Source organism: Poeciliopsis prolifica, unplaced genomic scaffold (assembly GCF_027474105.1).
Source record: "Poeciliopsis prolifica strain line A6 unplaced genomic scaffold, Auburn_PproV2 SCAFFOLD003, whole genome shotgun sequence".
NCBI lineage: Eukaryota > Metazoa > Chordata > Actinopteri > Cyprinodontiformes > Poeciliidae > Poeciliopsis > Poeciliopsis prolifica.
Window position 1 is genome coordinate 7,636,438 of NW_026562378.1, and position 26,251 is coordinate 7,662,688.

Genomic DNA, 26,251 nt, shown 5'->3' on the forward strand with positions numbered 1-26,251 from the left:
AGCTCACATGGGCTTTTGACAGATTGCGAAAGAAGCAATAATTACTTGGAGATGGTTTGCGAGCAGAATGCACGATGAGTTGAAGGTTACTCACAAGGAGTACGTGGTGGGAGGCTGGATTGCGAAGTCTTGTTTCCGTTTAATAAAAAGAGGAAGCTTTAGATGTTTTTAGTAATGACTCCATATTTATGGTTTTGCTTGCAATAAATGTTTTCTCAAACTTCAGGGACGCTGGGAAAGGCAACAAGTTCATTCTTTGTAATGTTTCAACCTGCGATTACTGATGTTAGCCCAGTCCGGTTTCTCTCCAGGAGCCACAAGATGTAAAAATATAAGAACAGTGATGAAAATATTCTTTTCTAACCTTTCAGACATGAGCTGTTATTAATCGTTTACTGTAAAACAGGATTTTACTGTTTTAAACATGTTTTTATTTTAAAACAAATGGTGATTATGTTTTAAAATGGACGTTTTTATATCATATGATGTTTTTGTCTCATAATGCATACGCTGAGTATTGCTTTGACTCATTCATGAATGCTTGGGAAATCTTTGATACTCCCATGGCAACCTTTCACGGTTCACAAAGCTCCTCCATAAAGCTACAGTCTGCAGCTAACTTTCCATCCCACAGAGCAACCCTCCACCCAGACAACTCCACCAGACTAGCGGCAGCAGCTATAAGCAAACACCTGGTGGAACTGCAAGCCTGTTGAGCTGATCATACGAACCAAAATGATTGTAAACAGCATAATGGACGGCATGGAGAAGCATGGTTGTGATAATAGTGTCGGAGTAGGAGGTTCTTAAAGAGACAGAGGCCCATTTCAACGTGTCAATTTTTTTTGTTTTTGTTTTTGATAAATGCTTTGATTTTTTTTTTTTTTTTTTTGCTTGATGGTTTTATGAAAAAAAAAGTGACTGGACTGGACATAATACTGCCGCTTTAAACTCTTTTTAGCATTAGCTCAGTTAGCTGAAAAACAACCTCCGTGTTACTGTTCTTTATTGAGTCTGGATCTTTACCATAGTTCTAAGTTTTAAAAAGATTGCCAAAATTTCATGTTGCATGTCAGATGTGGGTTGAAATCTCAAATGGGCAAAACAAATCAGTTATGCTGTTCTCAGTTTAGCTTACCTGTATTCTGCTTAAAGGTCAGTGCTAGCTGGAGTTGCTAACGTATGATACATATGTAGAATGATTGAATATGTGGTGTTTCCAATTGCCCAGACTCTGATCAGGACCAATCAAGTTGAAAAATAATCTGATCTTTTAGTTTAGTACTTAGTATTTTGATACTAACTAGGAGAGTATAATCTAATTTAAAAAATATTACAGTTTAACTTAAGTGTGTTTTGATGTGTTTTATTGTTTCAGATGCTTTGTTGGCGGACCTTGAGTCCACAACATCCCACATATCCAAAAGCTCACTCTTCCTTTCTGACGAAGCCGCCTACTCCCTGCCTGTTGGGGGTCAGGACCAGAAAGACATCTGCTCTCCACAGGAGAGAAGTCTGAATGGAGTGGATGATTCAGAGGTAAATGAACGCACACTGTACATGTCATTGTGTTCATCCAAAGCTGTTGGAACAAAATTGCATGACTTCTCTAAGGAACCACGTGTAAATTTGCTTGTTCATTGGTGGATAAACTGGCAAATAGTTACTTTCTATTCTTATTTTTCAGTCGTTCAGCTCGGCTCAGAAAAGTCAGTGGTCTAGACCCAGTGGAGAGGAGGACCACGTTTACAGGTTAGGATGATGCGTGGCGGGTTTAATTAGCTTTTTAGGCATAGAACCTGAGATGGTAGAGACTTTATGTAACAATTGGATATTCCCACAGTCAAACAAGAGCTTGTTTTAACATTTGGCACAGCGCAAAGTTAGAAAACCCCAAAAAATATGGATTTTTAAAACAAGTGCAGGTTCTAAGCAATGTTATGTTTGTTGTCCAGTTTCCCTAACAAGCAGAAGACCAGTGAGTCATCATCATCACCGGCTGCCATGAACTCATCACTGGGGAGCAACCTGTCTGAACTGGACCGCCTGCTGTTGGAGCTCAACGCCGTCCAGCAGAGCACCCCTGCCTTTCCCACAGAAGGTGCTTCCTTCATTTTCTTATAGTTCTCTGAAAGGACGGACATGTCACCGTTTATATTTAACACTTCTGTTTTTGTGGTTGGGTGATTCTGCTTCCTGTGCTGTGCTGTGCTTTGCTCATTGTCCTGTTGTGTTTGAGTTTACAGTCAAATTAACGTTGTATGTGCACAAAAGATTGAAATTAATCTTTTTCTTTATGAAGTAGCTCCACCACTGCCGGCAAGCAGCACTATCCGCCACATCCAGGAGAATGGGCTCTCTGCTCCTGGTAAAGTCCCTCCAGCTACCCTGGAAAAGCCGAAGCATGTCGCAGCAGCGCGAGGAATACAGGACGCACGGCCGAGTGTGGAGAGCCTTCTGGATGAGCTGGAAAGCTCTGTGCCCACACCCATGTAAGAGCAAAGACGTGTGGGCAACAAATTGCCATATTAAAAACAATGAGTCACATGGTTAATTTTTGTGTTTTGCTGTTTTAGTCCCACACCCTTGGTCGTCTCAGATGATAGACAAGCGGAGACCCTGTCTCAACAACAAGCCAGAATGTCTGCGTCCTCTGCCACACGAGAGCTGGATGAACTCATGGCTTCCCTGTCTGACTTCAAAGTCCAAAGCAATGTGAGTGGGGTTCAAGATTGGGCAGACTGGTGATTTGAGATTTTCACGCTTAATCACAGAGAGCTATTTTCAGCTTTGACTGCTTGTTCTTGTATTTTCTCACTTTAACTGTGCAAATTAAATGGGTTGGTTTTCTTTATGCGTTTTCTTTTGTTCTGCCTACATGCACATGGAAAGTTTTCTGTTTTACCGTTTTCTTTATCAGCAGTTGACTTTCAGCCATAAAAGATAACCATGCTTCGGCTAAGCTTTCCAGGGGCATAGTTACAGTCAAGGGTATGATTTTTGCTTGTACAGACTTAACTGTCTTTCCTAAATTCAATTTAGTTTCATTAAATTTTGAATCTTAGTATTATTGCCCCTTGCTGAAGGGTTCAAACCCTTTGGTTCTTTTTTTATTTTTCATTTTGTCAAACTGTCACTGTTGAGTTCATCGTCTATGAATAGATAGAGCATGGTGCAATCGTAAACCTACAAAGCCAATGAACTTACAGGCCCTTAGAGGCTAAAAAAGTCTTGAGACAGGGATGGAGGTTTTATTTCAACTCACTGAACATATAACCAGAGTTTCAGAGGAAGGTGTAGTTTGTGATGCAACTACATGTAAAATAATTCAACTGCACTTTATTTTAGGTTTCAAGTATAAGACTTTTTGAGGTCATGTGTAGAAAACTAGAATGGCATTAAATGCATTTCATTAATTCAGATTTATGTTTTTATATATTCTGTAGTATCATAAACACCTTCTGTAAAACACTATTGTTCTTTTCCTCTACTCACTTCCTATTGTCTTGGCCTTATTTTTCTTTCTCTATCACTGTTTGTTGTCCTTGTTTGTCCTCCATTTCACCACTGTCCCGACTCAGTCCAGCTCTCAGTTGTCTGTCAATCAGGAGTGTGGTGACCCTATTTTTGCCGCTGGATCACCGGTTTCCCAAGCTGTAGCAGGCCCATCTATAACTCCTCAGGATACTCCTCTGCCTCTGGGCTCCACTTCCCCTTCTTCTGCACCTCTTTCATTGGAACTTCACATAGATGAGGATGGTTGCTCTGTCCCTACATGTTCAACTGTAATCACATCTTCTAAGAGCCCTCAGTTCTCCCAAATCCAGCAGAAAGATCATGATGGAAGTGCCACGTCTGAGGTATGTTTGGAGAGCTTCAGTGTCTCCAGTTCTTTGAAGCCTCCCACCCAAGCAGAACTTAGCAGTCTTGCTCATACCTCAGTAACAAAAGCGACTCCATGTAAAGATACTGCTGCCAGGAGCTCCAGTCCAGCCACTGTACCCAAGAGTCCAGTTACTCAGTCTAAAATCTATAGTACCACTAAAGCAAACAATCCCAGTTCTCCTGACATAAAATCTAAAAGCTTTGCTTCTAAAAGTCTTAGTCCTCAAGAAGTTAGGAAGAGTGAAAGTCCAGTGCTAGTGTCCAGCCCTCTGGATGCAGTTCCAAGGACATCTAGTCCCATAACCGTTCCGAGGCTTTCAAGTCCAGTTCCAAAATGTCCAAGTCCATTGACCATCCCTGCTCTCTCTAGCTCACTATCTATCCCGAGAAGTGCGAGTCCTGACACAGTTGGACGAAGTTCTAGTCCTGTGACTATTCCATTTCTTTCTACGCCCGTTCCAAAGACTGCAAGTCCTTTGACTCTTCCTAATAAATCCACTTCTCTAGTTCTACCCAAGAGCTCTGTTACCGAAGCAATCCCAAGAAATTCCTCCCCAGTGACACTTCCAAGGCTTTCAAGTCCAGTAACGGTTCCAAAAATGGACTCTTGGGTTTCTAATGGTAGTCCTCAACTCTATAGAAAAACATTCACTACCTCAGGCACCAGTAGCCCCAGAGTTTCTCCAGTATCTCTTGCCTCTGTACCAATGAACACCCCATACTCCCCAGAAAACACAGGAGATGTCTTGGATTTAACATGGCCATGCCGGGAACCTTTACTGGACGATACCTTAGATAAAATCCTCACTCCTGATTCTAAAAGACTGATTGAGAACCAGGCTTCTGTCTGTGTTGTATCTGGCGATGAAGACAAATCCTGGGAGGAGGAAGATGGACTTTACCCTGAGTATAGCAGAGAGGGAACCTTGACACCCATGACTGAGTCCAGCTGGATGGATGAGTGCTTCACTCCCTCCTCCTGCCCTGGGACACCAGATGCAACGCTGGACTTCCCAGTACAGCAGCTCTCCGCTGTGGATCGACTGTCGGCTTCCGGTCAAGTAGGCATCTCAGCTCTCCCAAAATAAGCTGCTGTCATGAAACTTGACATGTTGCTCATGTGGCATTTTTATAACTCTTCCTCATACACAAGAAAGCTATTTACAATGGTTGTGTCATAAGAATTTCTACAAACTGTTTATCCCCAAATACGGCTAAAAAAAAAAAAGAAGCTTATTTTGGGTGAGCTGTTTGTTCAGGTCTTGAAGGAGTTGTGAGATGGTAGAAACCTGTTGAGAGATTTTTCATTCTCTGTGGTGTGATGCATGTGGTGTCATACAGCAATCACAGAATGGCTTGAGGGAGAAGTCTTGACACTGATGTTGAAAGCTTTGCTGAAAGGTTGTCGACGCACGTTTGCACTTGCTTTTCTTTGACGTCAGTCTGTTTTCCATCTCTGATGGCTAGATAAAAGTAGACACGAAGAGTGCTGGTAATGCTCATGGATTTCTCAATATTCATTTTGATGTTTGGTCTTGCTTTGTGGAAATTTGGAGGTTTAATTTCTCATCATTTTAACTGAAAATGCACTGCTCAAGTTTTCTTTTCCTCTTGGTGTGCGAGTTAGAGAGCAGCTGTTGTAGATCAGTGTGTAACTGTTAAGGCAAAGTTGAAATCATTGCAGAGTATATTTATTTTGGCACTCAGTGTGGTTAACATTACTAAATGTGAACATCTGTGTATTCCCAGACCAATGGTTCCCAACTGGTAAGCGTTCTAGTCTGGCGATCCAAACCAGAGGAATCTTTCAGTTTTCAAAATCAATCATTTATTCAAACATTAATCATGTGACTCAACAACTACATCAATCAGTAACAAGATTTCCAAAAAGGCAGAGGGTAAAGAAGAAATGGGTGCATATTGAAACTGATATTGTCACTGGAATATTTTCCAACATAAGCGCAGTTGCAAGATTTTCTACCATCATCCGTCCCTAAAATGCATTTTGTTTTAAGTCTCTGTGTTTGCCTCTGACTTCATTGTAATCTTCTACAGCAAAGAGTGTCGCTGCTTGTGTGAAGTGTTGGCTCTTATGAATCGCGCATTCGCTGACAGGGATAAGGCTTTTCTAATTTTCCAACCAGCTGCTGAAAATATGGCACACTTCTTTGCCAGTAGATTTCTCAGTGCATCTCTAACTTTAGCAATCCAGCATGCTTTTTAAATGTCTTTAAATTTGAGGTTGTGGTGTTTTGGTTTCATAAGTCATTAAACTTTTGTATGAAAAGGATTTAGGCAGTTATAACCTGAAGCGAGTGGCTGAATGTTTTGCCTCTGTAGTGAGAAGTCGAGCACTGGTACCGTCGAGCTTGCGATGCAATATGTATTGGATTTACCGATAAATGGCATGATCCTGGCTTCCCACACCTCCTTATCATCCACTCTCCAGCTGAAGTCAGTAATCCGCCGCACCAAAGAGACGTCCAACGTGCATCCGATGTACAGGGAGGGATTACTAAGACGTAAGATGGGACCAATTATTGTTAATAAAAGCAACTCGCAAGACCGACTCATTGAGGAGCTGCAGGGCAAGCTGGGGATTGGGCGAGTGGAGCGCAGGCGGAAGCAACAGCCAGATGATTGGCTGACGGAGGGAGTCATCGTCATGTCTAACCCACAGAGAACGCGGGAGGAAGGGATCCAGCCATCTGTGGATAAGGTACACCGATGCCGAGGAACCGCATCGGGATCATGCTCTGTCAAGTTGGACATTAAGTTCCTGGTTTTGGCCGTTTTAACAAGTTTGAGTTCCTTTATGGTTTTTCCATTCTATCTGCATTCCTGTCCTTTCTCTGTTTTCCTTCTTTTCTCCTTCTTTCCACCAGATCATCATCCCACCCGAATCACCTGCCCCACAGAGAAAAGTACTCCCTCCTCCACAAACTCCCCACCGCCCAAAAAGCCCCCACCAGTCAAGCAGACACCCCCACCACTACCCCCTCCGCCTCCGACGCCTCCTCCTCCTCGAGAGCCCACCCCTCCGCCCCCAAAGGAGCCGACTCCTCCGCCACCCAGGGAGCCCACACCTCCCCTCGTGCTTCCCCCGCCATCACCTAGCCCCCCACCCAAGCCCATCACACCACCCCCACCTCCCAAGGTGTTTATATCAGTGGGTTGTCAGACTGAGTACGACCCCATCTTCCCACCATTGCAGGCATGGATCACCTCTCATACTCTCTCTCATTTTTTTTTTTTTTTTTTACATTTGGAGTTTGTGTTACTTGCCATTTGTCAGGCTCTGTTTTGGGGCCTGAGGTCAGGCTTTGTCAGAAATCCACCCGGTCCAGGTTACAAGGGGTTATGACTCTTCGAGGTGAGAGACTGAGCCCCTTTTCTAATTCCGACATCCGACGGCGCCAAGAGCCGTGTGTTTGGAGTCCAGAGGAGAATTTAAGAGCTTAGGGTGAAGCAGACTGTAACTCGCCAAAGTTCCCATTGCACTAAGTGTCCTGCCGCGCTCGGGAATGGCAGGCTCGCAGTGCAACCGAAACCTAATCTGCCACATGACAGCACAGTTACCGCCACATTTATAGTAGGACTTAAGTCAACAGGTCCCAGGAGTTTAGATAAAGGCTTATTGATGTTAAAGATCTTGTTTAGTCCACTCTGCCTTTTGCTGATGTTTTTAGTGATTACTTACTATAGTAATTTAATACTTAAAAGTGACTATAGGGTTCATACTCCTGAATCAGGATGTTTTTAATGACATCAGAGGTGAGAAGGTCATTTGTGTAAAATAGAATTCATGGAGCAGAGGTGCTATTTTCTCTCTCGGAGGAATGTGGGAGTCTTAAAGATCCAATAACCTCTACATCTGAGAAGGTCTGAGTGTGCTTACACTGCAGCAGCCAAATTCACTCACACACAATGCTGATGATGTCCCAAAGGACTGCAGAGAAAATTTAGGCTTTATCCAAATATATCTTGTCATTCAGAATCCTATCAAAGCAGGGACCTCAATCTGTTTATCTGTGGAAAATTATTATTAAATCAGTTTGCTAGTTTGTCATGTTGGTCTTCAAAAAGTTGAGACAAGTTGAGTCAGAAAATTCACACAGTAGGGCGACTGGTGCCCTTCACATACAGACACTACTGAGACAAAATGTGCATCCACATGACAAGATGCAGAACCACAGAAAATGACGTAGGCGAATCGGTGGCGCTGCAGCACTGTCAGAGATCGACCCCCCCCCCCCCCAAAAAAAAAAACACACACACACTGCTGCTGTGTTTGTAGTTGTGAGAATGAGTTGGAGATAAAGCCACAAGGTTGTTAAAAAAAGAAAAACAGAAACACGAACAGGGCCTTCTAAAGTTTATTCACTCTGGAACCTAGTTTCAAAAATGATTGTTTCTGGTCTTTTAAGACACCGGTTCTCTTTGGGTTCTCGGCCTGTACAACAAGAAACTTTTTCTGATGCACCTAAAATCGTCTCTGTGTGGATGGGACCTGGAATAATCCTTTCAACTCCCCTCACTATCGTCTGCAAGACCTTTTAACATTACCACAAAAATAACAAAAACAACAAAAAAAAAGAAACAGCAAAATATAAAGTATGATTTGTTTGGGGGGAAATTATGCCACAGAGTTAAGCAATGCTTGTTGCAAGTTGGAAACCTATGGGATTTGCTATGTGCTACCATTAGTAATACAGTAGTTACATTTTTTTCAAAGCAACATATTCCCAATTGGAGGATGAGTAACGTCTCTTATTTTAACGAGGGACTGTCAGACGTGCTGATAAATAGTTTTACCTGTAACTAACTTCTTTATATATGTACAGCAGCCATATTGGATGCTGAACTCAAGGCTATTCAGCTACAATTTCTGCTTAAGGAGACTTTTCTTAACATTTTTTTTGTTAAATGTGTAATAAATTTCAATTTTCCGTTTGTATCAGATCCAGTCACAGGGCATCCAGTCAACCAGCGCTCCTGCAAAACCAGCCAACAAACTGGACAACATGCTGGGAAATCTGCAGTCTGACCTCAACAAACTCGGTGTCCAGACCAACGCGAAGGGGGTCTGCGGTGCCTGCAAGAAACCGATTGCTGGACAGGTGATGACAGAGAATCTTCCTGATCGCATTCAAGCTAATTCCAGCCATGAGCAGTTTACCACCATTTCTATAGACTATTAGCATGTTGCTGTATTACTTTCCCATTATTAATTGAAAATGGTCTCTAAACAACGATACTTTTTGTACGTTAGTGAAATTGTTTTGCAATATATCATCCAGAAAAGCTAATTATCATGACAGGCTTTCCAGAAACTTAGAAACCAGATCAAACGTTTCTGCAGGAATTTCTCACTTGACCCTACATTCTGATTTTTAAGCTAGTCATTTCTCTGGTTGCAGACTATATATTTTACCTGCGAGGGCTAATCTGAAACTCAAAAACGTGCTACTTTGAATTTTAGCATTTGAATAGACATCTGCTTCTGCTCGCAGTAATCCCAGGGCTTCTTGCCGAGCTTGCTCTGCGGGGTGTTTCTCTCGCCGAGCGAGCTCATCACATTTTAACGCTCCGTGTCTCCCCACGCCAGGTGGTGACTGCCATGGGCAGAACGTGGCACCCGGAGCACTTTGTGTGTACCCACTGCCAGGACGAGATAGGCTCCAGGAACTTCTTTGAGCGTGACGGGCAGCCTTACTGCGAGAAAGACTACCACAACCTGTTCTCGCCGCGATGCCACTACTGTAATGGGCCCATCCTGGATGTTAGTAATGCATTCTTCTAAGCGTAGGCTCACTCACACACATGCACACACAGTGGACGGGCAGATAATAATATTTATTTATTCATAAGCTAATGGATTAAGACCTCAGTGGAAAAAGCAGTAAAGGATGGAAGTTGCTTGTCCTGTTCGTGAGGTACTGGCTGAATTTAGGTCACTTCAACTTCTCTTTTGTATGTAACGGTTTTGTAGAGTTAAATTGGTTTGTAAAAATGTAATAACATTGCAGTATTTGAGTGGGCTTTAGGTTTTTTTTTCCACAATGTTTCAAAATAAATTAAACTTAACAGGGACAGGATGTAACTATTAAATAAGTTAGGAGTGGATTTTATTACTTGATTAGGTCACCTCTAAACGGTTGCTACTTTTTATTTATTTTAGGGGGTCAAATTAATTAAAAGTGACGCCCACTTGCTTTTACTTTGGGAGAGTGAAAACAAACGCAAGCTGCACTTTTCAGATTTATTTAATTTTTTGTTGTTTGAAAATATGTACACCCATACATAATTTTTCTTCCACTTTACCATTAATCACTCCCTTCTGCTGGTCCATAACATAGAATCCTACAAAAACAGAAAATACGTCAAACTTTCTGGTTTTAATGGGTCAAAACATAAAAGATTTTATGGACATGAATAGTTTTCCAAGGCACTTGCGTGGCCACAGAGGGCTTTCATTGGATAAGAAGTAATTCATTTAAAATTTTCCACTAATTCATGAGAAGATCACAGTTTTTCCAGAGTTTTCCACAAACTTTCCCGGCAGTGATACAGACAGACAATCTGTGTCACTGCATGTTCCTCTTGTCTCACTTGTCAGCACTCAGTCTTATCTTCACGGTGACACACTCCCTTTGGGTGCTTTTTCCACTGCTCTTACACACACACGCACACACACAAACACAGAGCGCCAGAGGCGTTTGTAGGGAAGCGGACAGTGGATGGTGGACTTTAGCCTGCAGGAGGGTCAACATGAGTCGGTGCCAGTTCTTCCTTACTGATCCTCATGCACTGCCTAACTTCCTCATTTAAAAATAGTGTTTGCTTACTCAGGACATTACTGAGATTTTCCACTTGAGTAAATTAAAAAGTTACAATATACATATCTAACATATTTCTACTGTTATGTATTTCAAATTATGCTCTCTTGCTCCTCCTGGTGGCAACGTTGTAGATCACTTTTAGATCTCTTCTTTAATAAATCTGGCAACACACTGATGTACTGTTAGTAATTATCACTGCTGCAGAGATTTTACATTAAAGGTTGTTTTGGCAGCTAATGCTTTGATCATTAGCTGCCAAAACATGCAGCTAAGACTGAGGAACATGCAGCCAGTTTTAGTTTGTGAGCTTTTTCTGCCCTCTCCTGGCCTCTGTGATCGTTGCTCCTGTCACAGGGATGCTCATACATTCAATTTTCCTCTTGTTTCAACTTTTTTAGAGCTTGAGAGGAGGTGACCATTTGCTTCTCTGATTTTGCAGAAAGTAGTGACAGCTCTGGACAAGACCTGGCATCCAGAGCACTTCTTCTGTGCTCAGTGTGGATCCTTTTTTGGCCCAGAAGGTAGGAGACACACCCACTAGCTATTGTTATGTTATTATTTTCATTTTGTTTAGGGGCTTGTAATTTTTGCTCTTTGTGTCTTTGGTTCTGCTTAGGTTTCCATGAAAAGGATGGAAAGGCGTTCTGCAGAAAGGACTACTTTGACATGTTTGCTCCTAAATGTGGCGGCTGCACCCGGGCCATCCTGGAGAATTACATCTCTGCCCTCAACTCTCTCTGGCACCCAGAGTGCTTCGTCTGCAGGGTGAGCCACTGGCTGCCTCCCAAACATATTAGATTATTATTAAATATCATGGCTTTAATGATATCTTTATCTGACTTTGTGGTTTTGTTCTTTTTACAAGATTTACAGTATTTTGTGAGAGTGTTAGGAACGCTTGAACATTGCTACATTTTGTGACGGTATCACCAAAAACCTGGGAGACAAATCAAGATCAAGTAATTCTTAACTGGACACAGAAAAACAATGCATGATTTTTTCTTTTTTTTTTCTTTTCTTTTTTAATAAATAAAATTGTGTAAAGAGTGGCAAATATTTGTATTCAACTACTTTTAATCTGATACACCAAAAAATTTACCATCTTTTTTTTTTGCATATAAGCATGATATGCAGCTTGTATAAAGTTTTCTTTAACTCAAACAAAATGTGGGTTAATAGAAAATAATGTATGAGTCCAGTTTCTCTCCAGATCGGTGTCATATCAAATTTTTAAAAAGTATTTCAAAGTTTGTGGTTTTAACTTAGAAAAACTAACATTTAAGGAGAATATATGCTTTTACCAAGCACTGTACCATGAGTAAAATCAGAGATCAGTGGTTTAAATGGATTTCTAGTTCATATGTTGGGAGGTTCAGATAAGAGTTTGTCAAGTCCCCATTCAAGGGTTCACATAAAGTAGTAAGTGTCACATCCTGAGACATTCAAAGGCCTCGACGGAAAAGTCAGCAGGTTTTGAACAGAAACATTTTAGAGTGATGATGAGCGTTCAGAAGAGTTTGCAAATGAATGCCCCGTGCCAGACTCAGTTGTCCACTTTGTTTCCCAGGAGTGCTTCACGCCGTTCATAAACGGCAGCTTCTTCGACCACGACGGCCAGCCGTACTGCGAGGCCCATTACCACGAGCGCCGCGGGTCCCTGTGCTCCGGCTGCCAGAAACCCATCACCGGCCGCTGCATCACCGCCATGGGCAAGAAGTTTCACCCGGAGCACTTTGTGTGCGCCTTCTGCCTCAAGCAGCTCAACAAGGGCACCTTCAAAGAGCAGAACGACAAGCCGTACTGCCACGGCTGCTTCGTCAAACTCTTCAGCTAGACCGCATGTCTGCTGTACGTGCAATGAGTGTGAGAGTACGAATGCACAAGGGGGTTGATGCACACCTACGTGCATCTAAAACACATTACAATGAGGGTAGAAATGTTTCTATCAGGGATGACACTGAAAGGGACTTCCCTGGATTTGCCACCTTTTACGCTTTTACTAAAGACCTTTTAACGGAGCCCAAAGAGATTTTCATTTCGATTGCTGTTCCTAAGTGTGCCAGAAACGAGAAAGAAACATCTTGCTTTCTCCTTGGTTGTGTGTAAATTATTATGTTTGATCTGTAAAACTCCCCCCACCCCCATTCAGCAGGGCAAGACCTTGCATCACTTGGTGGTTGGCCTGTGTTGACATGGTTTTCTGCCGATGTGAGACAGCTGCTCGATTGCATGGACCACTGGGAGTAAATGTAAACAGTTTCAAAGTACTACGAGTGTTTGTGGCGAGCAGAGTTTGGACACTGAGCGGTTATCAAAAATGTATTTTTGTAACTTTGGAAATTTCTGAGGTGCCATTTGGAATAACTGAACCACTTTTTGATATGTAAATGTACACAGACATGTTCCGCTTTCTTCTCCAACGTAGAGCTGTTCGATCACTTCAACTTCAAATCTGGCGTCCTATAAATGTGTTTCTTATTTTTCTACAGATTTCATAAGGAAACAAGTATTTTTCAGTTTCAACACACCATTTAACTTTTTTTATTTTATATTAAACAAATAGTTAAATCAATATTGACAGCTTAGACTTAAAAATGGAACCTAAAATGATCTCGGAAAATCCTGATCAGTCCATATCTAACCCTAATCTTTATCAGCTTCAGAAAAAAAAAAAAAAATCAAAATAAGAGCGCTAAAGAATATTTCAATGGTTATGAATGTATGGTAGAAACTGGTGGAAGCTTAATGCCTACAACAAATATAATTTAAAACCCAGTTTTTCAGAATTTGACCTGAACTAAGCATCCAACCTTTGGACAATCAATCGCCACATCTTTTTTAGCTCAATCATTTCCAGAAAAATTTACTGAGCTACACTTTGTTTTAAATTTAATACATTGTCGTGTGTTGTGTCATTTACATTCATAATGAGGATATGAAAACTTGTGTTTTTTGATCTACTTAAAAAGATATTTTTAAAAGAATCACATAGTGAGATCTGCTTTAAACTGCAGGTGCATTTTATGAGGAAAAACAATCTCAAATTGTCTAAAAATTGACGTTCTACTGCTGTATTCGCAGTTATTCAACTATAGAACTATATTTTTAAACTATTTTCAGCATTTTACAGTTTCAGCTTGTGTGCATTTATCTCAGTTGAAATGCATTTTTACAAACTGGTTAAAAGATTTACAGTGGAGTTGTGCGTTTTGATCCGAAGCATGCAATTTCTTTTACCTGGAGATTAACAAGCACCAGCTGCCAGATGCTGTTACAATCATCTACGTTTCTACACCTCGAATATGCTGAACCTAGTCGGCTTTGAACAAAAATGTGTGTGTGTGTTTGTGCGTGTGTGTTTTGGAGCAGGTAAAGGCTCACTCTGGTATGCAAAGAGCTGGCTCTGTTAGCATGTAGCCTACTGTAACGTTGGTCTGTCTCATTCCTTCACACAAGCAGACACATGACAGAGGAAATGCAGCCTGCCGTGTCTTTGTTGTGAATTGTCGTCATCCTGAGGTATTGGTTCAGATGTCACTGACGGAAGCTGGATGCTAGTCTCTACTGGTCAGGAATCAGAATAAGAGCCTAATTCAAGGCCAGGCCTTTAGGGGAAATGCACATGTTGACATTTTCTATCTTTATTTCAATCAAAGCCTCTTTTTGTGTGAAATCGGCCGTTAGATTTAAGTATTTCCAGCGAGATGATCCCATTGCCTTCGGTTTTACAGTGAGCAAAAAATTCATCCAAAAACTCCAGACTTGGGTCGATTTAAAGTGTTTTTCTCGTGCCAAACGTGTCGATGCAATAACGTCTCTGACACTGTGGAGCTCTCAAGCCTTTTCTGTGATTGTTTTTATCTTTTTTTGAGCTAAACTCTGGGAGTCATGCTGAATTTTTAACTGAACTATACACTGTAACAGACGAGATGAGATGAGGAGGATCTTGCTGTTGTTTAGCACGTTATTATGGCGTTCACATGTAGCTGATTGGGATGTGATGGACTTAGCGGGGAGGGGGACGTGGGCGCTGGAGGAAAACGTCCTGGGTTTGCTCATGTTTATCTCATTTTCAAATTGCCTTACATTTTATGCTTTTGGACAATTAATAAAATGGGGGGGAAACGCCTTTTACTTTTAATCCAACTATGTGAACTTTGCTTTGTAAACAGAGTCAACATCCATGTAGCGCTTGGCTATCTGAATTTCCTCATGAGCTATAAATATGTGTGGGTGAGGTGCAAGCCTTTGTGGGTTCTGATTACTGATTGGTGAGTCTCTGCAAATAAAAGAGGAAAAAGTATTTATATTTCTGTCTCCATCGTATCTGTTCTTTTTTGGGTTATGAGGAATGTTTGACCTTTCATTACCGTTGGGACAAATTAGCTGAACATTTGGCACAAATCCTACCTCAAGTATGAATAAAACTGACGGCACTCAACAGGATTTAGCTTCAGGTGACCATAGGTCCAGTCTGAAAAATTATGATAAATTCACAAAAAAAAAAACACTTGAGCTCATTACACTTCAAAGCAAACAAATGTTATTTTAATAGTTCAAAAGAAGCAACTGAACCACAACTTAATCCTAGAGAAATAAGTTTGCATAAAGCATGTCTTCTTATAAATCCACCTCATTAATTTGTGCTCCCTTTTTTTTGTTTTTATATTCACATTCAAACTGTCACGGTTGAAGTTTAGGAAACTTCACACTAAGACAAGGCATCCAAGGCTGGAACATCACAACAGGCATTTCACTTGAACAAAGCTTAGAATGGCAACGAGTATGAATGAAACGAAAGTGTGAAAAATTGGGTCAGTAGGATCTAGATCTGATGAAGCAGGGAAACCCCTCTTTACCAATATGCGTGTCAACATATCGCTACAAAGACAGAATGAATGAAACCACGAGTTTTATGTCTGAAGAGTTTGTACAGGTAACCAGTCTGACAATACCAAGCTGCTCAGATGAAGGCCACATATTCTACATCACTGCAGTGGGATCGGCCAAGTGAAAACACCTGATGGGTGCACGTGCACAACATCGGGTCACTGTGGCGAGGAGAGCAGCCAACACGAAGTCCGCTTTTTGCCAGGGCCTGAAGCTTGTCACCAAGATGCGAAGGACTCTGCGCGCCGTCCAGGATCTCCAGGTGCTCCAGGTGCTGAAGCCGGCGGAGATGCCGGAAGTCTTTCTCAGGCACACGCTCGTGGCGGAGCTTGAGGCTCCTGAGCTTTGGGAACAGCTCTGGGATCTGCGCAACGTTCACTCTCAGATGTGAAGGCCTGGGGTCTATGCGAAGATGGAGGAGGTTCGGCAGCTGCGCCGATATGGCGGACATGTCTTCTGAAGACAACGCAGAGCTGCTCAGCGCGAGGCTGGTCACGGTGGCCGGGATGGACGTGACGTACGTCCTGACAGGTGGGCCTCTGCTGACGGCCAGCGTGGTCAGCTTGGGGAGGTCTTGCAGCCATTTGTTCAGGAGAAACAGGAGGTGAGAACTCACTGGCGGCATCCGTTGATGCTCACTTCCAGAGAAAATTGAAAGGCTGCTCAGGTGAGGCACCTTCTTCATTGTGTTCACCGGGAAAAAGTGATCAGCGTACTGGATGAGCTCCAGAGTGGACAAGAAGGAGATCCTTTCATTAAGTGGTGTCTTTGGCACGTAGCAGCAGGCACGCTTTGAAGACAGTGAGAGGTGCTGCAATTTAGGCAGGTAAGAAAGTATGGTGTCCATCATCCAGATCGGCTCCACTGAGGTGCCAGAGTTATGGCAGGTCAGAGACGTGAGATTTCTGAGGTGGGAAATAAAAGGAAGGAAGCTGGATTTAACGTTACGTCACACAGACTGAGGTGAGTGAGCTGCTCCAGGTGGGTGCGCTTGTGCGCGTCTATCACCACGTCGCTGTTTCTTATAGCCAGACGCTCCAGGTGGGGGAAGTCTTTACCGAAGCCCAGGTTCTCCATGAGGCTTTGCTCCAGGACCAGTGAAGAGAGACGGGGAAGTTCCGAGGAGAGCTCGCTCCAGTCCTTGGCTCTGGGGCTCCTCACCACCACGCTGGAGACTCTCCTGCGACGCAGAGAGTTCCAGAACCGCTTGGTGTAGGAGCCGTTTTTAAAAGTAAGGGCAGCAGTCCAGCCTCTCCAAAGAGACCAGTGGTCGACGAGTTTCCTGAAGTACTTGCAGCAAGCCCGGATGCTTAGTTTGTCTGACACTGAAAGATAGCCGAAAACGTGGGTCCAGACCTCGGCCGGAAGGCGCGGAAGAGGTTGTTCCATCCTTGTGTCCAGGTGAGGGATAATTCAGCGAGCTGACGGATATAAATAAAAGTATTAACTCACTGTGGTCACCACGCTAGTTGCTCGAAGTAGACCCGGAAGCGCCAGATGACTGCTATGAAAGTGAGCCAATGAATGGTCAGCAGCGTCAGGAAACGTCAGCACATCACCTCTGGCGCCATGTTGTGAGTGGCGTTTTGAGGTCACAGAGCAGACTTGTCATAATTATGTGTCGATAATAAAATTATTGTTAGGATTGTTACTATTATTAATTCATCTTAGTCTGTCAGTCTTCAAATTGTAATTCAAAAAATACTTTATTGATCCCAAAGGATCTCCTATTATTGTTGATCATATTATTTCAGATTCTTCAAAGAGTTATTGTAGATGATTAGGGTTGATAGCGGTTTTTTACTCAATGAGTGGTCTCACCAGCGTTTTGACATATGTTCGTAATTTCCATTTTATTTATGTATTTTCAACAGAACATTGGTCCTGGATGATATTTTATTTTGCTCTATAACACTCGATTGTAAACAGAATATGTAAAGTAATTATTTGGTCATTATAGCTGAAAGTAAATGCAATTCAGAGATTTGACATATTTTCAGGGGTGAAGTTGTTAAACCACACTCGCAATGTGTTTTATGTCTTATTTTTTTATTTGCTGAGGTCACTATTTTTTTGTCTCGCAACTCTTTCTACTAAAACGAACTAAAAACAAAAATACCAATACTAAATGCAAAAAATTATTTCGCAAAAAAAAAAATGATCAAGAAATGTATATCGTTTCTTTATTAAGGTTAATTCGCCACTCAGTGATGACATACGTATGCGTCAGGAAACGAGGCCAATGACAGGTCTTCTTTCTCCTTTCCGTTCCTTTTCTTTGCTGTGATTGGTCAGTTCTGTCAAATATAAGCGTCGGTTGAGCCGTTCATTTCCTCTTTCTTTCGCGCGACCCTAACGCTCGGTGAGTTAATTGTGACGCTCTCCTCAAGCCGAAATAAAATGATGCCAAGACAAGTTGTACGTTATCAATGAGTCATATTGAGTGTGTAAACATGTTCGCCCCCACATCTGAATGTATTGATTAATCCTAAATTGGTTGTAAAAGCGTTTTTTAGTAACCGAGGCCTTTGAGGCAGTTGCTAGCCTTCGGTTAGCCGGCTAATGTTAGCTGTGGACCGCATGTCCGCCAGCTTCTGATCATCTATTTTCGTCTTCTCTCGGAACATTTTCATTTCGATGTGTCCCTTCCTTACAGATTACACCTTGTCTTTAAACCGGCTGCTAAGCGATCCCTGGAAGCACATTCAAGATGCCCAGGGAAGACAGGGCCACGTGGAAGTCCAACTACTTTCTGAAAATTATCGTAAGTAGAATTTAACAAACACACACGCCGCTTTCAGCTTAAAACATCTCCCTTGTAATGAACCGTGTCTTGACACACAGTGGTTTCTTGCAGCAACTCTTGGATGATTACCCAAAATGCTTCATAGTGGGGGCAGACAACGTGGGCTCCAAGCAGATGCAGACCATCCGCCTGTCTCTGCGTGGAAAAGCTGTTGTGCTCATGGGCAAAAACACCATGATGCGCAAAGCCATCCGCGGTCACCTGGAGAACAACCCCGCTTTGGAGAAGTGAGTGACTTAAAGGATTCTGTTCCAATCAAGCAGGACAACTACTGTACAGCTGCTGCAGTGCTGTATTGTCGTTCCCCCTGCTAAAAGTAACTTGTCTCCAGCTATCCCTGTCTGTCTACTACCCCGACTGCCAGGGACGCAAGGTCTCAGACACTAAGCCGTTTTTTTCTGTGCAACTGTATTTATCACCTTGCATGCATATAAAATGCCATTGAATTTAATTTCACAGGCTCCTGCCCCACATTAAAGGCAATGTGGGCTTCGTCTTCACCAAGGAGGATCTGACTGAGGTCCGGGACTTGCTGCTGGCTAATAAGGTAAAGAGCTCTTACCTGTCAATCACACACTTCTCCTTACTTGAACTGAAACTAAATTTATATATGCATGAGTCACGCTGTGCTACGATTGCATGTTATTTGAGTGCATTCTATCTCCCTAAGGAGTCTGGCTACTTGTGCATGAAGGAGTTGCAGTGCAGGAAAATTAGTTTAAATAGATTTGTTTGGTTCACCAATTTGTGAAACTATCCACAGACAAGCAGCAAAACGAGATGCCAGACTTTGGTCCATCGATCTTATTTACTTTGCAAATGATTTCTTTAGCATTTTGGCATTCTTATGGCAACCCCATTGATGTGCAGGATAAGTTACAATGCAGCCAGTGCAGTACTGTATTGTCGTTCCCCCTGCAGAAAGTCAAATGTTTCCTCGCTATCCCTGTCTGTCATTTATTCGTTGACTGTCAGGGACGTAAGGTTTCAGACACTCATAACTCTCCGATCTTTTGATTGTCAACCAAGTCTTTAAAAGTTGAATTTTAAAAAGCATTGGAAAGCGATTAAAGTTCCTTGTGTTGTGCTTCAGGTGCCTGCAGCTGCCCGTGCTGGAGCCATCGCCCCCTGTGATGTGACGGTGCCAGCCCAGAATACTGGACTGGGTCCTGAGAAGACCTCTTTCTTCCAGGCTCTGGGCATCACCACCAAAATCTCCAGAGGAACCATTGAAATCTTGGTGCGTATGGAAACGGCTATAAAGTCATGGGATGTTTGACATGGACATGGACAGCCACTTTTGTTGGCTACTTTGGTAACGTCTTTTTTTTTTCTTTCTTTTTCCCCAAGAGTGACGTCGGCCTGATCAAGACTGGCGACAAGGTTGGTGCCAGCGAAGCCACACTGCTCAACATGTTGAACATCTCGCCCTTCTCCTTTGGGCTGATTATCCAGCAAGTGTATGACAACGGCAGTGTTTACAGTCCTGAGGTGCTTGACATCACAGAGGCATCCCTGCATACCAGGTTCTTGGAGGTGAGAAACCTATTCTGAATATATTTCGACGGAACTCTGCTGTGTGAGGAAATATCTCTGGACTGCTGAGTTTACTGATGAATTTCTGAATCCTGTAGGGTGTGAGAAACATCGCCAGTGTGTGTCTGGAGATTGGCTACCCCACTTTGGCTTCTGTCCCCCACTCGGTCATCAATGGCTACAAGAGAGTCCTTGCTGTTGCTGTGGAAACGGATTATTCCTTCCCCCTGGCAGAAAAGGTGCGGTGCAAAAGTCCTTCTTGCTGTAATAACACAGGACAGGTTTTTAGTGCAGCAATGTCAAACCTACAAAAAGATCACTTGGTTCGAGACGGAAACGGTTAACAATTGATTTTCCAAGATTTGTAAGTGAAAAATAACACTGTTGTTTTTCTTGTCCCTGTCTCACAGGTCAAAGCTTACCTGGCTGATCCAACTGCTTTTGCTGCTGTTGCTGCACCTGCAGCAGTTGCAGAAACTGCTGCAGCTCCAGCTGCAAAGGAGGAGGTTAAGGAAGAGTCTGAGGAATCAGATGACGACATGGGCTTTGGGCTGTTCGACTAAAGCAAATACAGCGAACGGAACCTGTTGGAATCAAAAGAACATGATTCAATAAAGTTTGTTAAAATAATCTGTGTATTTTATTTTTTTGTTCTTAATGAAAACCGTTTAAACATGAGCAGAGTTATAATGTACCTGATTCCCCAGGGGTTCTGTTACTGATGGATTTTACTATTGTGGATGCTGCGATGATCGGCTGGAGCTGACGGCTGGCTTATAAAAATGCACTTCTTCCTTGGGTGTGTCAGGTTTCATCTTAATATTGCTGAGGGTGACCAATTTTAGCTTAATTTGAGTTTATAACTGAAGAAAATTGGGAGAAAATCTAGACCTTAAAAATAAACTTGGCAGCAAGTGACTGGAAAATATTAGGCGCTGCCAGTTTGTCTTTTTGAACGACATCCAACACTATCTCCACTCAAAACAGTGAAATTAACTCTTCAACGTGAACTTTTACTTTGAAAATATCAGGCAGGAAGTACTTGGACAGATGCGCTGAAGCTACAGGACAGGCGTCGGCTATGGCTGAGGTAAATGTTTTGCGATTTACCTCCGTATTTATAAGCTTTGCGCTGAAATGGACATGAACACGGTTTCAGGTGGTAACTGAGTTATTATGGGGGGTAAATATTAAAAATTTGTGTCATTTTAAGGGGGGTGCTTGGATAGCCAATAGAAATGTAAGCTAACCTGTTTTTAGCTAGCGACCATTTGATATAGAAAAATTTTTCTGGTTTCAGTTTTAATAAATAATTCTCGTGAGTTTATATTGACTGGTGAGAATTTTATGTGGCTTAGTGACTTATGTACAGAGTTAACGTGCTAACGTGAACATTTTCCTCTCCGCCGCTGGCGTAAACCAGAAAAAGTTACCGGTCTGGTCGAGTTGGGGCCTAGAGGTTGATGACTAATGAATCGGTATGTAAATATCACGTTTTCCTGTTAGCTCGGGCTGTTGAAACTTACACAGCAGAAGATCCGACTCAACATAAAATAGGAGACTATTCATGGTATTAAAACACACGGAAAACATTCATATCTGTGGCAGATTTCGGTTGAAAGTGGTCTTCATTTTAACGAGATACTTCCACGAATGGATGAATGTAGTATTGCCGTGTTGAATGTGCTCCTGGCAATCGCAATGCAAATGAACCCCTCCATGATTTTCCCAGGCAAAATTAACACATTAAAACCAGAAGTGTGGGCAGAGTCTTTTCCTGACAACTTTTTTTGTGCTCATTTTACTTTGTCTTTTTATATATATATATAACGAAAAGAACCATAAGCATCTAATAACATTTACTTAAAAGCAGCTATGTGCACCCAAACACTGGGATATAAAAAAAAGTGGTCTAAGATGCTATTTATACAAGGTTAACGAACAGATCAGGGCACTCGCTGGCTCCCACCCAAAATTAGAGCTGATTGGAATCAAATTTGTCCAGACCCACAGCTTACAGGACCTCCAGCAGCCGGCTGTTTCCTCCAAGGTCTTCATCCAGAGAGACTACAGCTCAGGGACAATATGCAAGTTCCAGACCAAGTTTCCCTCTGAGCTGGAATCTAGGGTATGTAGTAGATTTTCCTTTTTATTTATTTCTTTTTTTCTTTTTATGGTTACGGTGCTTTATTTTCAACACAGTGGATGTAAACTGTTGTTGTGTTTCCAGATGGACAAGCAGCAGTTCGAGGAGACCATGCAGACTCTGAACAACCTGTATGCGGAGGCAGAGAAGCTTGGAGGGAAATCTTACTTGGAGGGCTGCTTGGCTTGTCTGACTGCCTACACCATCTTCTTGTGTATGGAGACACACTACGAAAAGGTAAAACTGCTTTTGCTGGGATTCTCTCCTTGACCTAAATTGCTTCTCGCAGTTTCCTTTGTGGAGAAATTGATCTCATCTCATCTCTGAACTGTGTTGTTTTCTGACTACAGGTGTTAAAGAAGATTGCCAGATACATAAAGGACCAGAATGAGAAGATTTATGCTCCCAGAGGCTTACTGCTGACTGACCCTATAGAGAGAGGCCTCCGAGTTGTATCCTTAACCTGGCTTATTTCACTCAACACCTGCGTACTTTTGACTGAGAAAAGCTATCGCCAAAGAAATTTGATCTACATTAAGCCTAAGCGAAAGAGTAACACGTCTTAATCTTTCCAACATAAAATCAAGTACACGAAGAAAATGTTTTTCTTTGCCATGAGAACCATTTTCTAACTTCTAAAGATATCTCCCAAGCTTTCAGAATTATAAACCCCTGTTTTATTACATGTCACATAAACTCATCAGTGTAAGCATTTATGTAAAGAAAAAAATAATACAAATATTTCAGAAGATAATCCAATATTGTTTAATTAACTCAAAAAGTATCTTTTTTTTTTTTATTATGCGAGATACGTGTTTAAGACTCCAACGTTGCGTCCCTTAACTGTCCCTCTTTCAGGTGGAAATCACCATCTTTGAAGACAGAAGCATTGGATCTGGGAGATAAAACGATTTGTGCCACGTGAAGACGTCCGGTGGCCGCTGTAGCCTTTCCGATCGAGTCACCTTCACCTCCCGAGGGTCCAAACCTGTGTTTTTTCCGCTGTTAACGTGCAGTTGAAATTATGAGATTGCATACTTCCTGCAAAAGAGAAAACGTAAACATATTGAAAATGTATGATCCTATAACTTAACAATGGCTGCTGAACAATCATCAGGACTGTGCTGAAACACAGAAATGTACACTGTCTTCAGTGTTTTTCTATTCTGGAGCAAGATTTCGCTCTATGTCTTATTTTAATGTGCAGGCTGGTGACTGACCAGATACTCCGAATCTGCTTCAAAGTGTATATCCAGACCTCCCTTTCTGAAATGCATGTGTACTTTTAATGTGATCTTTTCTTCCTGTTATTTATAAATACTCTCCTGTTTGCCTTTGTGTATGTTTGTACATGCCTTTTCTTGTCTTTTTCTAATCAAGTCTAAAATGTTGAGCAGGCTTTATAGAATGTGCCATTGTGTTCATTGCCATCATCTCCTCATGCATTACAATTGATTTAAGGTGTTTTGAAAGTTTAAAGACATTCAATGTGTTGTAAAGTTTTGGCCCAGTTTGCGATCACATCGGTTATGGATGGTTAATATTAACAATGAGAGGGTTGCGACCTCTGCAGAACCCATGTTTTCAGTTATGTAAAAGAATGCAAGGGTTTGGGGGTGGGAACCAGTTCTAGAAGTTGTACATTTTAGATGATTTTGGTTTTCAAGATGGAGCATGTTTACCAAGTTCAATTAAATAGCCCCAATACATTTTGAGAACTGTTTCATTTCCATGAAAGTGTACTATTGATATATTCAGCTTCAGCATACATCACACGTACCGTCACTATATCCATTAGCATTACACATCAAAGACAGTTGGAAAGCTCTACAGCACATTGTTTAGATTTTGTTTCTAGGATACTTCCACAATTGTCCATAATCGTCATGTATTATTTAAATAAATTGTAGTTACCTGAAATAAAGGTCTTGTGTAAGTGTTTTTATTGTAGATTTGACTTCGAAATACAGAGAAGTGCACTCTGGTAGTATCATTGAAACCACACAAATCAGTTTCTTGTACAATGTAAATGTTGCATGAAGTCAACAATGTAATGTCATACTTTAATTTTCATCTAATGGAATTGGTTTTCATTATGGTACAAATTAACATGAGATCCTGAAACGTAGTAATGTAGATGAGGCATACATACAGAACAAGTCATTGTTTCGTTACGTTATTATTTTATTTATCTAATTTGCTATTGAATTAATCGATGTGTTTTTACGTATTTTTCAAATGTCGAAAGTTAGCGTCTATTGCGACTAGCTTTATTTCAGTATCAGAAAGCGACCAGTAGGAGGCAGTGTGAGCTTGTCATCGGTCCAGAGTGCGTAACCGACGACAGCTTCACAACAGTTTCTAGGGGGATTTGTGAAGCACAGATTAGCTTCTGCTAATTTACAGGTTAGTAGAGGGAATATATATATATATTCCTTTTTCAAAATAGACCTGAAGACACTTATTTCAGGGCTAATGTAGTTTCGCTAAAGTAGTTTCTATAGTCATTTTGTGTGTTATTTACGGGTGTCATGGCAACTGAAGCAACGGACGCCGGCGAGGAACAAGAGAGACCGCGGTTCCTGTACAGGAACTTATGCACAGATTCATTCATATACCGTCAGTTATCAGTTATATAGTTGAGTTGAATTACTAAAATAAATGAACATGTTTGATCACATTAGAATTTAAAATGACACACCTGTCGTGTTTTCAGATGGCTACTTTACGAGAGGGCTCGACGTGGACTTATTTTGGAGAAGTTTTTTTTGGGGGGATTTTGCTTTTATTTTGAAAGAAACGCACCGGATATGTCGCTGCTCCTACAGCAAGAAGGAGGAAACGGATAGATGCAAAACATGTCTCGTTCTGGTTAACATGGCGGGGGGTCATTAAAACATGTAATTTCTATTCTTTTAACATTGGTTTACCGTAAGTTAAAATAAACATTTGACTAAAGCTATCATTCAGTCAGAACCGTTATCCAAAGTGCGCTATCTCTCCTTTAGTTTTAAATGTGTATTTGAAACTACGCAACGACAAAGCAATTTTATTTCTGTCCTGCTTGACGTTTATTAGCTCAATTGGGAGCTATAGTTTTTAACAAACCTCCCGATTGTTAAAATAAATACATTGTGCTTTGTATTTCGACAGTTGAAATCTCCATTCAACTGTCGATTGCAGACTGTTTAAAGTAGCTGTGGTATTTCAGCTAGTTAGGCCAATGTTACGTTAATTTCGACTGTTCGGACCAATAGAAATTCAACCAATACTGTTCGTTTCTCTTGGTTCACCCTGGCGTTTCCTTGTTACGATGGCATTTATCTCCCTAAGCAAGAAAATCAGTTTTTACATCATGTTTTGGATGATCTGGAAACATACCAACAGAAAAGAAGCCTTAAAAAGTAAGTAGTTGTATAGCACTGTTAAGAAACTAAGCTTAAATCCAGATGGTTGCTACTTTAATTGCTTTTATCAGAAAATCTGATCATGCTATAATAAAAACAAAACAAACAAACAAAAAAAAAAAAACATTGAATATTCAACAAAATCTTCAGGCTTATGGAGTAACAAAATGTTGCTCTATGTTGCCAGAGAATCATGTGATATGTAAAAGTGAAAAGAAATGTTCAAAACAATTAACACAGGAGTTCCCCATGGTGTAGTTCTTGTCCTACATCAGTATTTGCTTTTATTATTTTTTTGGTTTGCTATATCTGTGTCCTATTACAAGATTCCGGTGATAAGACAACTGTAAATGTAGCATCTAAAATATGATTTAAGTGGGCCTCACTATTGAGGTTTCCCATGAATTTTCTGTAACTTGTTCATCAATCTGTTTGTTCTCAGAAGTAATGTGGTCATTACATGCTTGTCAATACATCTGACAAGCATGTATTGAGTTGAGTTTCGAAAGACGACTGTAGAAACCAAACTAAAACACTATGCAATAATAAAACCACTCAAAATGAAGATGCTTGTGTTGAATGAACATGCTTTCTGAATTCAGAGCCTCTCCTTGCATCTGTATTTTCAGTTGTCCTTTGCAGATGAAGTTAGGTACCATTTACTCACTTTCTCTCTGCCTCTTGATGTTTCCTACTGTTTGCTCTTTTCCTGTTCCCGACTCAATCAGAAGATTGAAGT

At 41.5% G+C, this 26,251-nt stretch overlaps 3 protein-coding genes and 1 non-coding gene across 7 annotated transcripts in view; all 4 read left to right on the top strand.

The window, feature by feature from the left end:
* Positions 1-15,036, top strand: part of pxna (paxillin a) — a 33,299-nt gene extending 18,263 nt beyond the window's left edge. Inside the window, exons 2-13 of one of the 4 annotated variants that reach the window (XM_055027355.1) lie at positions 1,379-1,539; positions 1,688-1,752; positions 1,956-2,101; positions 2,306-2,492; positions 2,577-2,715; positions 3,582-4,946; positions 6,335-7,099; positions 8,847-9,005; positions 9,494-9,667; positions 11,167-11,248; positions 11,344-11,492; positions 12,295-15,036. In XM_055027355.1, coding sequence (XP_054883330.1) covers positions 1,379-1,539; positions 1,688-1,752; positions 1,956-2,101; positions 2,306-2,492; positions 2,577-2,715; positions 3,582-4,946; positions 6,335-7,099; positions 8,847-9,005; positions 9,494-9,667; positions 11,167-11,248; positions 11,344-11,492; positions 12,295-12,561 — 3,659 coding nt within the window. In that variant the 3' untranslated portion in view covers positions 12,562-15,036. Of the gene's footprint in view, positions 1-1,378; positions 1,540-1,687; positions 1,753-1,955; positions 2,102-2,302; positions 2,493-2,576; positions 2,716-3,581; positions 4,947-6,334; positions 7,100-8,846; positions 9,006-9,493; positions 9,668-11,166; positions 11,249-11,343; positions 11,493-12,294 lie in introns of those variants that run through there. The other 3 variants (XM_055027354.1, XM_055027357.1, XM_055027356.1) reach the window with 3 other exon arrangements.
* A 2,920-nt stretch (positions 15,037-17,956) lies between these two features.
* On the top strand, positions 17,957-20,589 carry rplp0 (ribosomal protein, large, P0). The gene is made up of 8 exons (XM_055027358.1): positions 17,957-17,979; positions 18,274-18,381; positions 18,475-18,650; positions 18,883-18,970; positions 19,517-19,663; positions 19,774-19,959; positions 20,058-20,198; positions 20,370-20,589. Exons 2-8 carry the CDS (start codon positions 18,328-18,330, stop codon positions 20,520-20,522), a joined length of 945 nt encoding a protein of 314 aa, XP_054883333.1. The 5' UTR covers positions 17,957-17,979; positions 18,274-18,327; the 3' UTR covers positions 20,523-20,589.
* Positions 18,681-18,807, top strand: LOC129358556 (small nucleolar RNA SNORA63). Its single transcript, XR_008605813.1, has one exon. It is a non-coding gene; the product is annotated as a small nucleolar RNA SNORA63 (small nucleolar RNA).
* Positions 20,590-20,973: 384 nt separating the features above from the next.
* LOC129358540 (golgin subfamily A member 7-like) lies at positions 20,974-24,029 on the top strand. The gene is made up of 5 exons (XM_055027668.1): positions 20,974-21,049; positions 21,965-22,087; positions 22,190-22,342; positions 22,456-22,557; positions 22,964-24,029. The coding sequence occupies exons 1-5, from the start codon at positions 21,041-21,043 to the stop codon at positions 23,009-23,011; spliced, it is 435 nt and encodes a 144-aa protein (XP_054883643.1). The 5' UTR covers positions 20,974-21,040; the 3' UTR covers positions 23,012-24,029.
* The last annotated feature ends 2,222 nt before the right edge of the window (positions 24,030-26,251 follow it).

What these genes read in the sequence shown, in the direction of transcription:
- rplp0 (XM_055027358.1), top strand. Translation starts at nt 18,328, where the DNA reads ATGCCCAGGGAAGACAGGGCCACGTGGAAGTCCAACTACTTTCTGAAA. An exon ending in ACTACTTTCTGAAAATTATC is followed by an intron (nt 18,382 to 18,474) that starts GTAAGTAGAATT and finishes GGTTTCTTGCAG; the next exon opens with CAACTCTTGGATGATTACCC. An exon ending in ACTTGCTGCTGGCTAATAAG is followed by an intron (nt 18,971 to 19,516) that starts GTAAAGAGCTCT and finishes GTTGTGCTTCAG; the next exon opens with GTGCCTGCAGCTGCCCGTGC.
- LOC129358540 (XM_055027668.1), top strand. An exon ending in CCTCTGAGCTGGAATCTAGG is followed by an intron (nt 22,088 to 22,189) that starts GTATGTAGTAGA and finishes TTGTGTTTCCAG; the next exon opens with ATGGACAAGCAGCAGTTCGA. An exon ending in TGGAGACACACTACGAAAAG is followed by an intron (nt 22,343 to 22,455) that starts GTAAAACTGCTT and finishes TTCTGACTACAG; the next exon opens with GTGTTAAAGAAGATTGCCAG.